Source organism: Haemaphysalis longicornis, unplaced genomic scaffold (assembly GCF_048455015.1).
Source record: "Haemaphysalis longicornis isolate Haplotype H1 unplaced genomic scaffold, Haemaphysalis longicornis Haplotype H1 scaffold_1, whole genome shotgun sequence".
In the NCBI taxonomy this organism is placed as follows: Eukaryota; Metazoa; Arthropoda; class Arachnida; order Ixodida; family Ixodidae; genus Haemaphysalis; species Haemaphysalis longicornis.
This window is the reverse complement of record NW_027526203.1, coordinates 363632134-363645586: the sequence shown is the minus strand read 5'-3', so window position 1 is coordinate 363645586 and position 13453 is coordinate 363632134. Positions and strand designations below refer to the sequence as shown.

General features: G+C 48.3%; 1 protein-coding gene across 1 annotated transcript; it reads right to left on the bottom strand.

Moving 5' to 3' along the window:
- Positions 1 to 7955: 7955 nt before the first annotated feature.
- Positions 7956 to 10343, bottom strand: LOC144170983 (uncharacterized). Its single transcript, XM_077700954.1, has 2 exons — positions 10284 to 10343; positions 7956 to 8545 (listed from the first exon to the last, which is right to left on the bottom strand). The coding sequence occupies exons 1-2, from the start codon at positions 10293 to 10295 to the stop codon at positions 7985 to 7987; spliced, it is 573 nt and encodes a 190-aa protein (XP_077557080.1). The 5' UTR covers positions 10296 to 10343; the 3' UTR covers positions 7956 to 7984.
- Between the last annotated feature and the right edge of the window lie 3110 nt (positions 10344 to 13453).

The window sequence follows — 13453 nt, the reverse complement described above, 5'->3', positions numbered from 1 at the left end:
AAGGTAAACATTTGGCTGCGATCTGTCTGGTTGGGAGGTTACAAATGAAAAGCTATAATTACACTGCAAACTATGTACAACAAACGGAGAAACCGACGTTTCACAACCTCAGGTATGACTGGGGTCAGGCTGCTGCGGCGCCTGATAGCCTTTCAATTTGTTAGGTATCTCACAAAGGCCCTCTCTGCGGAGCGCAGCCCGTGCGTGTACACAAAGATGAGAGTTAAATGTTAGCGATTAAGGTATTATGAAGTTCGCTGAATGTTTCACCACTCAAGCAGAAGCCTCTTCCTCCAGTTTTGTTTCGTTATCGACGATGGACATCCCGACGAAGTTGATTCTGTGGTCGGATGCCTGGCAGTGCTATGGCTATACATGCACCATCACCTAAACCAATCTCTTTTGTCGGCAATAAAAATCCACCGAAGAAGCCCCCGAAGACACAATGGCCAGTCTCGGTGGCCGCAGTGTCGCCCCCCTCGAGGAACAAGCTTGCTCTCTGAACCCTTCCGCGCGTCGCTGTCATATCTAAGGGGCCACGCCCCTTTCCAGGAATCGCCCCTTCTTCGCCCCAGTGGCCCCATCGGCACTTACCTCTTCAAGCTCGGTATATTAGCACGCCGGACATTGTTGGATGCAGGCGTCTCCTCTCCCTTAAAATAGGAGGAAAATTTTAATCCGCTGGTGTGGCGAGAACTGCAACAGTCGTCTATCAGCTTTCGGCGCCTACTTTGCAAATTTGAAAGGCACAAATGCCCCCCTTCCCCTCCCTGACCTTGGAGGCTGGTCCCCCCCGGCCAATTTCCTTAGCAATGCCACTGTAAGTGCGATCGCTGATTATTTTTAAGTAGAACGTACAATGAATGCAACAAAGACGGGGGTGATATAGAAAGTCACGAAAGGCGAATGGACACGTGCTTTTATTAAAAGCGAGCTTGGTTTCCTTTCTTTTGATTTTTTTTTCGGGATGGTTGAGGGGTCGGGGGAGGAGAGTTCAAAATGGGCTATAAGCAAACTCATCGATTGAAATCAAAGCGCGTCAGCAACACTGAGAATAAAGGATTGGGGTGTACATTTGTATAATTAAATTTAAAATGCTTGAACGAAAGTAAAATTTGAAAGGCACACAACTCTCGAACTTGTCGTCTGACGAAATTAAAATGTCAAAGCGGAAATGTAAAAAAGATTCCTGGCACATTCCGTGCAACGATTGCTCCGCATCGAAACGTCCGGCACTGAAAAGTCCGTGCACCAAAATGCCCGTGCACCGAAATGTCCTACACCGAAATGTCCGGATCCCAAATGCCTTCCAACGTCTGCCCCGCGCACGCCTGCAGTGCCTGCCGAACAAGTCAAGGCGACACAAAGGCTTGGAGCCGTATGGCGACGAGCGGAGTGGCGCGAGTGGATGTTTGACCCACCGCTCTTCTCCTCTAACGACTGTTACGCCAACTTAGGAAAAATTACCGTGGGAGTAAAAAAGCCCAGCTCCACTGTCGGCGCGTCAGTTTGGACAAGAAGAATGGCTCACAAAGGGAGTGCAAGAACGTTACAAAGCCTTACGATGGCATTGTGACCAAAGCCCCGTTCCTACCTACCTACCTGCCTACCTACCTACCTGCCTGCCTACCTACCTACCTGCCTGCCTACCTACCTACCTACCTACCTACTTACCTACCTACCTACCTGCCTGCCTACCTGCTGACCCGACGAGGGCGCGTTGAGTCGAAGCAGGTTTGTTGGACTCAACCCCCCCCCCCCCCATGTATAAGCGGACGGGTTGGGTCGGAGAGTCGTCTCAGAGAGTCGTCCCGGCGATTTCAGTCGAACCGAAGGCAGGGGGTGGGTTGGCTCCTTCGTCGGGCTTAGCCGGCGGTGCGCGGGGAGCAGAATACCGTATTTGCGCGGTTCTAACGCACCCCTAATCGTAACACGCGGGTAAGTTCGCGCAGGGAAATTAAAACAACAACAACAACAACAACAACAATAATTTGACACTGACGGTACTGCGCAGATGAAAAAGACATGACACCACGTACCTGGAAGAGGGAGATGTTATTTGGCGTATGCAGCTGTGGAAGCCAAAAATGATTGTGCATCATAAAATTGCTCATCCAGCTCATGCTGGAAATAAATTTATAGCGGGGAACATTGAAGCTGTTTGCGATTTCAAGTGTCTTGATCTTCCTAATTCTAGGCCTTACGGGCTAATTGCAGCAGCACAAAAAAATGTACAACAGCTAACCAAGGTATGCGGCATGTCATTGAAGAATTAGTGCGCCGAAATATACTCACGTGGTTTTGACGGATTGTTTTTATTAGATTGAGTTGGATTTTGGGAGGACTTCGTGTCCGTTCCGCATGGCAATGCTTCTGGCCGCTTTAAAGCCTATTTCGTTTTTGAGGCGGATTATAAGGCACACACAAATATGAAGGCTACCTTTCAGCAAGAGAGGGTTCGATTCTTTGAACGGGGTTCATATAAACGCGGAAGGGGTCGAGGTACCTGAACCCGCCAGTCGACTCGACCCTTTCTGGTCGAGTCCATGTATCCGCGGCTCAAGTGTATACGCGCGTATTTAAGTTGTTTGGCGGCAAGAGACACCGGCGACATTCCTTCGGACAACTGAAGCCCGTGACAGCGGCATCATTGATTGACAGCCATTGTGGTCAATGGATGCTATGCACAGCAGCGGGTTCACGGACCGCGACCTGCATTCCTATAAACAGACCTCGAGAACATCGGGCTTAAGCGGGGAAGGGTACGGAGTCAAACTGGCCAATGATCAACGTGAGATACGGGTGTGCAGCGGGTGATTGGTGAAAATGAACCCGGGCCGGACATTTCGACGGCCACCAATCAGACTTTTGGCCGAGGAACATTTCGGCTTCACCATTGGGCTGTGAACTGCTTCTTTGTATTAGAGATGTTATAAAACCCTGTGTACATAGGATGTGAATATAAGACGCACTAAACATACCGTAGTCTTGCGATGTCGGAATATCGTCAAGGTGTTTGCAGATAGCAACGAGTTTACTTCACCAACGGGCCGAACGAGAGAACGGAGGAGAAACTCATTCCCCCCGCCTTGCATCCTGAGCCGTCGCTATGGGCAAAGACAGCAGGACAAGCCACGCTTTAACGCCGAGAAAGCGACAAGGCGTATCCCTGGAAATAACAAGCTTCTTTACAAAACTTCCAAAGGTAAGCGCTGACGCTTGTCACCGTTTTTTCTTTATCTACATATGCTGCAGTCCAGTGCGTCTCGACACTGCAATTGCCATGGCCTGAATTGTTGGCGCTTTGAATGGTAGGCCGTTAAACGCTGAACTCTGACGGTGATTTAGGGTAATATCACACGAAATTAGGCGGATGACATCTCCTATCAACCTAGCATTCTGTTTCCTTCCTTCATAACTAGTAGTCACAGGTTTTTTTCGTAGAAAACTATGAGAGAGCAAGGGGTTTTCCACGGAAATTTGAACTGTCGAGCGCCTATATGCATGCACTTCTGTTTCTGCCGATTTCGATTGCGTATAAGGTATAGGATGCTCCGGAAAAATCCCTTAACATCAGGCTGAATTTATAGTTTCTGTGCAGTACGCGCATTTATTGCTGTAATTATTTTAATTACTGCTGTTCTTTTGTAATTTTGCAAGTTTGGCATAGCGGTAATTTTTTTGTAGCTCCGTATTTATATTAGAAAACAAAAAGAGCGTAATCACACAAGTTTGATGCTGTGCTTCGCGAAAAATGATGTAATGTACACGGTACGAAATTGACTGAACTATCTTTGGCTGCTTGCTTTTGCCCGTGACTGTACATGTCTAAAAAAAAGTGGGACACTGTATTGTAAGATCATCGCATGACGCTATCTAATGGCGACCAGCCGCCAGACCGTATAACCTTACTGGGTGAGATTGGGCATTGTAACTCAAAGAAAGGCTTTCAACAATGTCTAGATGCATCACGTAGGGCTATATGTTGGGCCTAATTTTAAACAAATTTTTCCCTCTTAATAGGAGTCACTCCCTGGCTCGCCTCAAGCTTCCACTTCATCAAACGGAAACGTAGCACCGACAGGCGGGGATTCCGGGACATCTGAGCAGGCCGAGGAAACAGCAGGAACTGCCATCCCAGTCAGTGAATACAAAATTGGAACCGCCGCGGTGGCTCAGTGGCTAAGGCGTTGCACTGCTGAGCACGAGGTCGCGGGTTCGATTCCCGGCCGCGGTGGCCGCTTTTCTGATGGAGGCGAAAAGCAAAAATTCCCCGTGTACGAGATTTCGGCGCGCGTTAAAGATCCCCAGGTGGTCAAAATTAACCCGGAGCCCTGCACTACGGCGCGCCTCATCGCCTGCGTTGCGTCTGGGCGTTAAACCCTACAATCAATCAATCAATCAATCAATCAATCAATCAATCAATCAATCAATCAATCAATCAATCAATCAATCAATCAATCAATCAATCAATCAATTGCCCTTGCGTTTGCTCTTCTTCTCCCAGTTAATGTGACATTGCACATACCCGCGTTCACATCGTCAAGGAAAGGTTACACTTAGCGGTAACGTACTCTGATGCTCGCCTGATCGTTACTATTTCTGAAATTGCAATCCTCAAATTAACTTCTGTAGGCCTCAGTACATGTCTTTACACACGTTTAACTCGGAGTCCACTACGCATTAACGAGATCCATCTCTGTAATCGTCAAGCTGTGCTGATGTTGGGGATGAGTCTCGCATTCCGGAGGCCCTTGGTTTAAAGCCCACCCCGCTACAAATTCTCGTCAACTTGACATTCTCGTCAACTTAATTGTCCGTTTTCTTATTCTTTAATTCATCGTCCATTTCATGTGACTTCTGTGTGCCTAGTATGCCGGATTTTCTGCGTGCTGAATTAACTGGTGTTTCGCATTAAAAATACGTAAAGATAACTTGCGACTGTTTAAGCGTGGGAATGTGAAATCATTACCTTTTATTGCAAGCTATGTGATCCTCTGTCTAATGGTAAGTCTGTAGGGATTATTATGTTGCGTCGTGTCTTCCTCATCAGAAGTGTGTGTGTGTGTGTGTGTGTGTGTGTGTGTGTGTGTGTGTGTGTGTGTGTGTGTGTGTGTGTGTGTGTGTGTGTGTGTGTGTGTGTGTGTGTGTGTGTGTGTGTGTGTGTGTGTGTGTGTGTGTGTGTGTGTGTGTGTGTGTGTGTGTGTGTGTGTAGAGGGGAGAATGGAATGGATGCCTGGCTGTACTTGGGAGGTTGCTTGCACAAATTTACAAAGGGGAGAGCAAACTGGTTCCAACAACTGCATCGATGTTAGTTTGAAACTGAAAAATAAAAGCGATAGTTCAGAAGGCTTCTTCGGGTGCAGAAGCTGACAAGCGATTTGACGCGCTTGGTGGGTATTGTTTAGCACCAAAAAGAAACGTAATAATTATTTCGGAACTCTACTATTTCTCATTCAAGAAGGCAAGCTGTTTCATGAAAAGTAGCGTTATTGCAGTTGTACTGTGCATGACACTGTCAGCCAACCGTGTAACCGGGATGGTATGTCCTCAGTCCCCGTTTTATATTCCAATCGTTTGCCTTTTTTTAATATCTATCTATATACAGGGTGTTTTACCTCTCTCGCACTGAAAACACACCGCAACCAGTCATAGTACACTTCAGGGCGCGCCCAACCGGAGCCCGTGTGCATTACTGGCACGTTGCTTACGCGGCTGTCTCACGGATTTGGGCACTTTTGACGTGACCTTTCTTGAGTGCATTCCCGTAGTTTTACTCAGAGCTTGGCGGCAGCATGGTGTGGGTAGACAACGGGTACGCATGGTGTGGGTACGCCTTCATTCCGCGATGCGATGTGAGTCATCCCTCAATCGCTTTTACGTGGGGATAGGCTGACCGGGAAAGAATATATTCGCTGGCGCAGCAACGCCCGTTGAGTTCAACAATATCCCCAGGCCTTTTCTCTTCCCTCCTTTGTTAATAAATCACCACCACCACCACCACCCCTGTTTGTGCGCGTGCGGGAGCGTGCACGTGTGTATTGTACGTGGAAGCTTTGTTGTGAATCGTTAGTGTTAGAGGGATGCAGGTAGAAACTGCAGCATTTATTCGTGGTAAGCGTGAATGGCAGCTCTATGGAGAAGGTGCCGAAGTGCTTAGATGGGGCTATTATAAACATCTCTTTAATCACTTGACGTTCTACATTGAACCATCTAATTTCCTTTTTTCCCCTGCAGGTTAACAAAGTAGCTTGCCGAACCGGTTCGGGAAGATACTTCGTCGATGATGAACCGAGCCGAGCCGGAACGAAAAAAACTCACCCGACCCCGAACCGAACCAGGATTTTCTTTTTTTTTTTTTTTTTCATTCGAACCCCTAATCCTAATAGCATACAGGCAAGGCGGAAAGGCGGCAGCATGTTGCCGCCTGCAGGCTGCAGGCAGAGCAGTCGTGACGCTCAGTGTGTTATCGGCTTTATCTTTAAAGGGACCCTGCAACACTTTTTTCCACTTTTTTCGGGATCCTAAATGCTTGCAGAAAAGAGTCAACCAATACGTCCACTGCTTAAATTAGGCGTTCTGGAAGTACCTTACTTCTCTGTGCCCGTCAGATAACTCAGAAACTTGCTCAAAAGATTTTTCTTTCTTTTCGGGTCTTGACGTTCTTTGACCGCTCGAATTACGTCATTACGGTGGTGTAGCAGCTATTGGCCGGATTTTCTTCAGTTGCAGCAACCAGCGCATTCGATAGCCACTTTAAAAAAAAAGCCACAAAGACAAAGCAGAAACGGAAGGCGTATCTGCTGCGACGAGCAAATCACGCAGTGCCGCTCCGTGCTGGCGATAACTATAGCTTTCGCAATGCCTACAGGCACGAAGGAAAGAGTGAAGGCGTTTATCGGAAGTGTTGCAAAGTTCGCATGAGTGGGCTTAGGTCACGTGTGCGCGAGTCACGTTTTTGGGTGCGTTAATCAGTATTTCCGCCACTTTCGCCGAGGAACCAAAGAAGCGGATGCTCATTCAGTTCCAAAAATTGCAGCCTGCTATTTTGGTTTGAGATTGGCCGTAGTATGGAGCACGGAGACGAAATTTCCTCGCGTAAAGTTATGCAGTTTCAACAAAACTTAGATCAATAATAACTTATAATCTCCTCATTCGATGCAGGGGATTGAGGGGTACATCTAACAAATTTGACATTTATGATAGAGCTGTACTTGCTGATATCAGAAGACGCAACTTGTGACGCGATGGGACTGCAAAGTACAACATAAAGGGAACAAATGGGGCACCAGGTGTTCGGAAAAGAATCCGTTTTAATACAGCTCGTTGGAATAAATACATAGGCCACCGCACGTGGCCCCCGATGGTGTGCTGCGGCGGCGGGCCTCAGTCGACCCTGTGACTTTGTACCTGTAAGTAAAAAAGAATGAGCGCGTGCTTCAGTCACATTCGGTTGCACTCAGCTGTGTCAAGCTTTCGCGAGTAGATGTATGCAAGGCGCAAACGCGCGTGCTGTTACGCAACTTGACCAAACGCGTGGGTGGGGAATATTGCGAGCCCTGTGAACAATGTTTGCGTTAGAGATCTCACCAATTTCATTCGCTTAATTGTCAGAAACCTTCTGCTCGCGCTGGTGTTTATGGCCAAATTGAACTTGTAGTCGGGATCTCTTTACTGGTATTCCCTACGCACGTGTGTGTTGTATCTCAGTTTTACGAATTCATGTCTCTTTAAAAAATCCGCCAACGAACAAAATTGTTGTAACTGGACATGATTCGCATGGTATAAACTATGTTAAGATGACACCATATAAAAGACCCGGCTCATTGTTTCTGCTTACGAATAGTTCGCCTGAATTATTTTCAAGCGAGGAAGCACTTATTGTCATAAACAGGGAAGATACGTGTTGCCATACGGGTCTTTTTGCATTCTCTGTCAAATATGTCACTTACATTTGAAAGATGTTGGTTTCGTCAGTGCAGTCTTATTTGTGGTAGCCTCCCTTGCCGCCAACGAGAGCAACGCCGTAGCCACCTCCATAACCGCCTCCGTAGCCACCGCCGTAGCCACCGCCGTAGCCACCACCGTATCCGCCGTAGCCACCTCCGTATCCGCCTCCGTATCCGCCAAGACCTCCACCGTAGCCTCCGAAGCCACCGCCGAGGCCTCCGCCGTAACCTCCGCCATATCCGCCGGTGGCGACGACAGCGTGGCTGACGGAGACGACGGGCTGGACGGTGTGGGAGACGGTGGCGACGGGCTGCTTGACGTAGCTCACAACGGGCCTGGTGACGTAGCCGACGCTGACGACGGGCTTCTTCACGTACGAGACGGTCTTGACGGGAACAGCGACGGCGTGGCCGTGGCCGTGGCCGTACCCACCACCATATCCACCGCCGTATCCACCAGCGAAGCCGAGGCCTCCACCGTAACCACCGAATCCGCCATGGCCACCGAAGCCACCACCGTAGCCTCCTCCATAGCCACCGCCATAGCCACCATAGCCTCCGGCGTAGGCACACGCAACCAATGTAGCGAGGACAACCTGCAATTTTTTTTAGAAAGCGTGCATTTCCCCTTTTGGTTCAGCAAGTCTACTATGAAGCGATGCAAAATGTGTGTGCGGTATCGAGCTTGTCGACAGTTTCCTTCAGTTTATGTGCACGTGTGCTTGTGTATGGGCGTTTTAGAGCGCAACGTCATGCAGTCGTTTCGGCGGGAAATCTTAAAGCTTGTGGAATACGGACATTAGCAAAAATGTTCACGAAATCAACATAGAAACCTAGCCAGCCTCTCTACACAGTTAGTTGGTGGTGTCAGACAAATTATTGAAAAAGAATCCCCGTCATGGCTGTTCAGTAGTTATTGACACATTGATAGCGCCACATTTGTAGCATGCGTGGGTTCGCATAGTATTTGATAACAACAAAAATTCATTCTCTTAAGTCACTGCCGTGACAGAAGAGAAATTTTTGCATAAATATGCATTTAACGGCAGCCTTAGGCAAAGCGCAAATGTTTAACGTACGATAGAAGCAACAGCCTTGATTTTTTTGTCCTTGCAATGCTGAAAATGGTTTGTTCAAAATGCATTCGAGGGACAGAAACCGGGGATAAGAGCCGGCGAGCCATAATAACCGATTGTAGGCCCCACTACGGAAGACTATGAGTAATGATTATGAGCAATGAGTCCAGAGTAGGCCATTCTATCTGTGGAATTCTCGTCCGAATACGCGTATGTACTGCACGCAGTTAAATTTCTTTATATTGGCTCGAAGTGCTCGAATGAATTTCGTACTTAATTTCGTACTATGAGAAAAAATTGCAAATAGGAGTGATTATTTTGGACCGTACCTACCACTTGTTTTAAAAAGGGCTTCAATTCTCTAAACATGCCATTATATTGCAGACTTAGCGAGCAGACTGATTCTCGGCGCAGACGATATTGCTTCGGGTTATGTCTAAATATTACGTGATGGCAGCTTTAAAAAAGAGAATTAACAAAGATATGCTGCATGCGTAAATTTGCAAGATGCTTTACCCCACCTAGAGGCGCTTTTGTCATCTGGAAGGTGAGTAGTTTAGCCATGTGTGAAATTTACGTGAGAGTTCTTTACCCTGCAGCACAAAACTGCTTAATGTGGCAGCCGTTCCGATACGGTGGAAATTGAGAGCACCTTACCTATTGAACTTTTTTTTTTTACTGCACTGCGAAAACTACTAACTACTTCAGCTTTGTTTTCTTTTATAGTAATTCACATGAAGAAGAGAGCTTGAGAAAAATTAGTTGCTAGTTTGCAGCATTTCCAATTCAAACAACAAAAGAATGGAACGTTAAATATCATATTCCGCATTTCCGCACTCTCTTAATAATGAAATAGGGACAACTACTGCGAGTAAACAGCTCCAGTTCAGTCACTCTGTGCAATTTTTAAAACTTAGCTCACGCGTTAATGAGCTCCTAAATTAACAAGACCACTGCTAAGAGAAGCGGAGGCCTTAAAGAGAGCCCAGGGAGTTGCTATGAGGATAGAACTCCTTAGGCCCTCCTCTGAGAGCTCTATCAGAATAGCATGCTGTTGGCTTTAAAGCGAAATCTTCTTCTCTTTAGACCCATGACCCAGCACGAATTAAAAATGCGCTCTCCCGTGACCCTCTTGATGGCTGTAGAGCGTGACCCCGTGATTGGCCATTGCGGCTACGTGGCTCCAAGTGAAAGCGCGTGGCCACTGCTACCGCATGGGGCCGTAACCTAAGATTGAGACGTCGAAGTCCGCACTTACGAGGACGTTCATGGTGCTGGTATTCCTTGGGAGTGCTGTGCAGGAGACCGGATGCGTGTGGCGGATGGTGGTGGACGCTGCGGTTTTATAGGGACAGCCTGAGACGGCGGGTGAAAGTTGACCCACTCTCTGGGAAATCACGCACCCCCCCCACCCCCTTTTCGCCTTCAACCAACGGTGAAAGGAGACTCACGTGTAACGCCTCAGGGGCGGGGGCTGTGGATTTCCCCTCTTTTTTTTTTTTTCTGGTCCGCCGGAAGACGGAAGTTTGAAGAGCAAGAAAAATGGCATGCACGTTGTGGGCAAGGGGACGCCTTATTACGTCGCGGGCGCGTTCGGGCGCTGTGCACCACTTCGCGCTTTCAGAGGCGAATTGCGAGGGGATAACCGACGCGAGAAGTAAACCAAAGTGAGCTTCCGCCGTCGATCTGCCCGCCGGCAATCGCACGAGCAATCGCGCTCCTCCTCCCTCTTCCTCCTCTTTTGTTGTCTTGTTGTGCGGTCTTGCAAGCGGGCGTGCGCGACCGAGACATTCGCGGTGTCCGTCCCTCCACGCCCTCCCACTCCCCAGGGCCGCTGGAACGGGCTCGGACCACGCGGTGTGTCCTTCGAACTAGGCTAAAGACACTCTCTGTATGCGACCGTCGTGAATCTGCGTTCTCGGCGTTCGTGGGAAAAACGCTGCCGCTTGGTAGCCAATGGGAGTCTTTAGTGGAAAGAAGTACTGGAGCGCTCACGCTGGCCGTCGCGACGTAAGCGGACAGTCGCACCGCGATGCCATAGAGCGGACCACGCGGTATCCTTCGGCGCCTGATTGAATCTCACTGGCTCCTCGCTGGGTCCGCTTTGTAAAGCGCCTGGACTCTAGTTTTAGAATTTGCCTTGCTGTACGAGGAAACCACTGATGCCTTATTTGGATCCTTTTAGTGGCTCTCGTAGGTCTCATTTAACGATAAGGCGTACGAATGGCAAGGCCAAAATTAAGCGACTTTGCGGCACGCGTGTAATACGGTGGGCTGATCGGAGCGTTTGGTTGGGGTAAGTTCTTCCATTTTGTCCTGGAGAATGCGCGCTCGACGAGCACATTACTGCGGAATGAGCCAACCCCCCCTTCCCCCCCCCCTATTCTTTAAAGCAAATCGTGGCGACATTCGATGGCATTTGTCCGTTGTTTGTAGGCAAAAGGCAGTTATATCGTTGGAAATTTGGGGCAAGCCCATAAAAAAAGGCGGGATTCCTCGTTCAAACATTGCACCAGGCATTGAAAACAAAATCTGAATTCTTAGAAATGATTGTGTACGATGAATAGAAACTCGAAAATCAAGCGTGAAAGTGGTTCATAGACATAAATATACATTTATATTCGTATACAAATGCATAAAATAAACAGTGAGACGAAGCAGAGTTTCAAGGATATGTACAAATAATATGAGAGAAGTTTTACCCAGACTTCGTATTTAACAACTTCTGACTAAGAGAATTATTGTCATCTCGACGATTTCTATTACAACTACTCATATAAATTGCTTGTGCAAACAAAAAAGAAGAAAAATATTTGGAAATTCATTGGTGGATCTCAAAGAATGCATGAGCCTCTTGCCCCTATCCCTCGCAAATTCGAGGCTTTGCTCGATGGGCTCAGGTTTCAGAAGTCCGCAACGCGGCATTTTTCCACGTACCTGGTACACCGTACCAACCGAGTTTAGCGCTCTAACCGTCAAAGTGGCCACGTTTGCTGGTTTTAGAAGCAGCATTGGCTGCCTGTCGCTCCTTTTTGTTGCCCTTCAGTATCGCTATTCTGTCGCCGTAATTCATATTCCTTCCTTTTTTGCCGCCCGCAGTGGATGCAGACCCGATTCTATACATAGCGGACAAGCGGTGGCGGGAGTAAAAAAAAAAAGGGCCCATCTCCCCGCGAGGGGGACTCGAGTAAATGCGTCGCATAGGGGGTGGGTGTATTGCGTTAACGTTTAGTGTTTGGGGAGTTGGTGGTAGTGAATGCGTTGTATCAGCAGCTTCTTGACGTAGTTTGAATGAATCGAGGATATAAGGCGCGTTCGTAGCCTTTCATTCTGTGTCGGTTTTGTGGCGCAGTGGGAAGAGCACCATGCACCTCGCGTTCCGCCCACAGGTAGTGAATGCGTTGTATCAGCAGCTTCTTGACGTAGTTTGAATGAGTCAAGGATATAAGGCGCGTTCGTAGCCTTCCATTCTGTAAGGCACCAGGCACCGGTAAGTATTATTTTTTTATATAGTGTAGGGGGCGAGCGATGCGGACTACTACGGACGCCTAGAACGGGTGACATCGTGAGTTAAAGAAATGCTCTGCATTTAAAACTCGTCGAGGCAGAGGCGGCTGCAGTGTCGCGCTTCGAATTCTCGTCTCCGGGGCATCATCGGCGGCGTTGCGGAAGCAGCCCTCTCCGCTCTCGAATACAGCTAGCTTCTCCACATGCTCTCTCCACTCCGTCGTTCTGTGCCCTTGTATCACTCGCTCTGCGGACGCAGTGACGCGAAAATGAAGAGAGCACCTCTACATGCCTCATCTATTAATCACGCAGCAGGCCTTGGCATCGATCCATCAACGCAAAACGGTACGCAATGCTGCAAGCATTACACGGGTATTTGGGAATACAGAAATGATGTCTTTGGGTGTGGGGAGCAGTAGTGTCTCGACCCTATCCTCCCATTAGTCTCTCGCCTCCCGGTCGTATACGGTTAGAGAACACTGCCTCTATTAGAATGAATAAATGAACATTGAGTTGCCGGAAATCATAGTGGATAAAAAATGCAAAGAATATAATAACCCTAATCAATCGTCATATGTTCAAGCACCGCCGAGGTTCATATATATCAGAAATTATCATTGTGAAAAAATTCCCCCGCATTTCCCCGAGGGGGAGAATGTGAAAGTGCGAATGCACGGTTGTCGGCCCGCTTGCGGCGCTTGCGCTCGGCCCCCGCAGCCCACCGCCTCGCCGCCTTCTCTTCCATCTCTTCCATCGGGTTTGTAGTATCACGTGTACACCACGCAGTTATCAAGCCGCTATAACGCCGCTGAGTCGCCAACGCACGCCGCTGACGACGTAGTTTGAATGCGTTAAAGATATAAGGCGCGTCACTAACACTGATATCAGCGTCGCGTCCGTGGCTTGGTCGGTAGAGCGTCG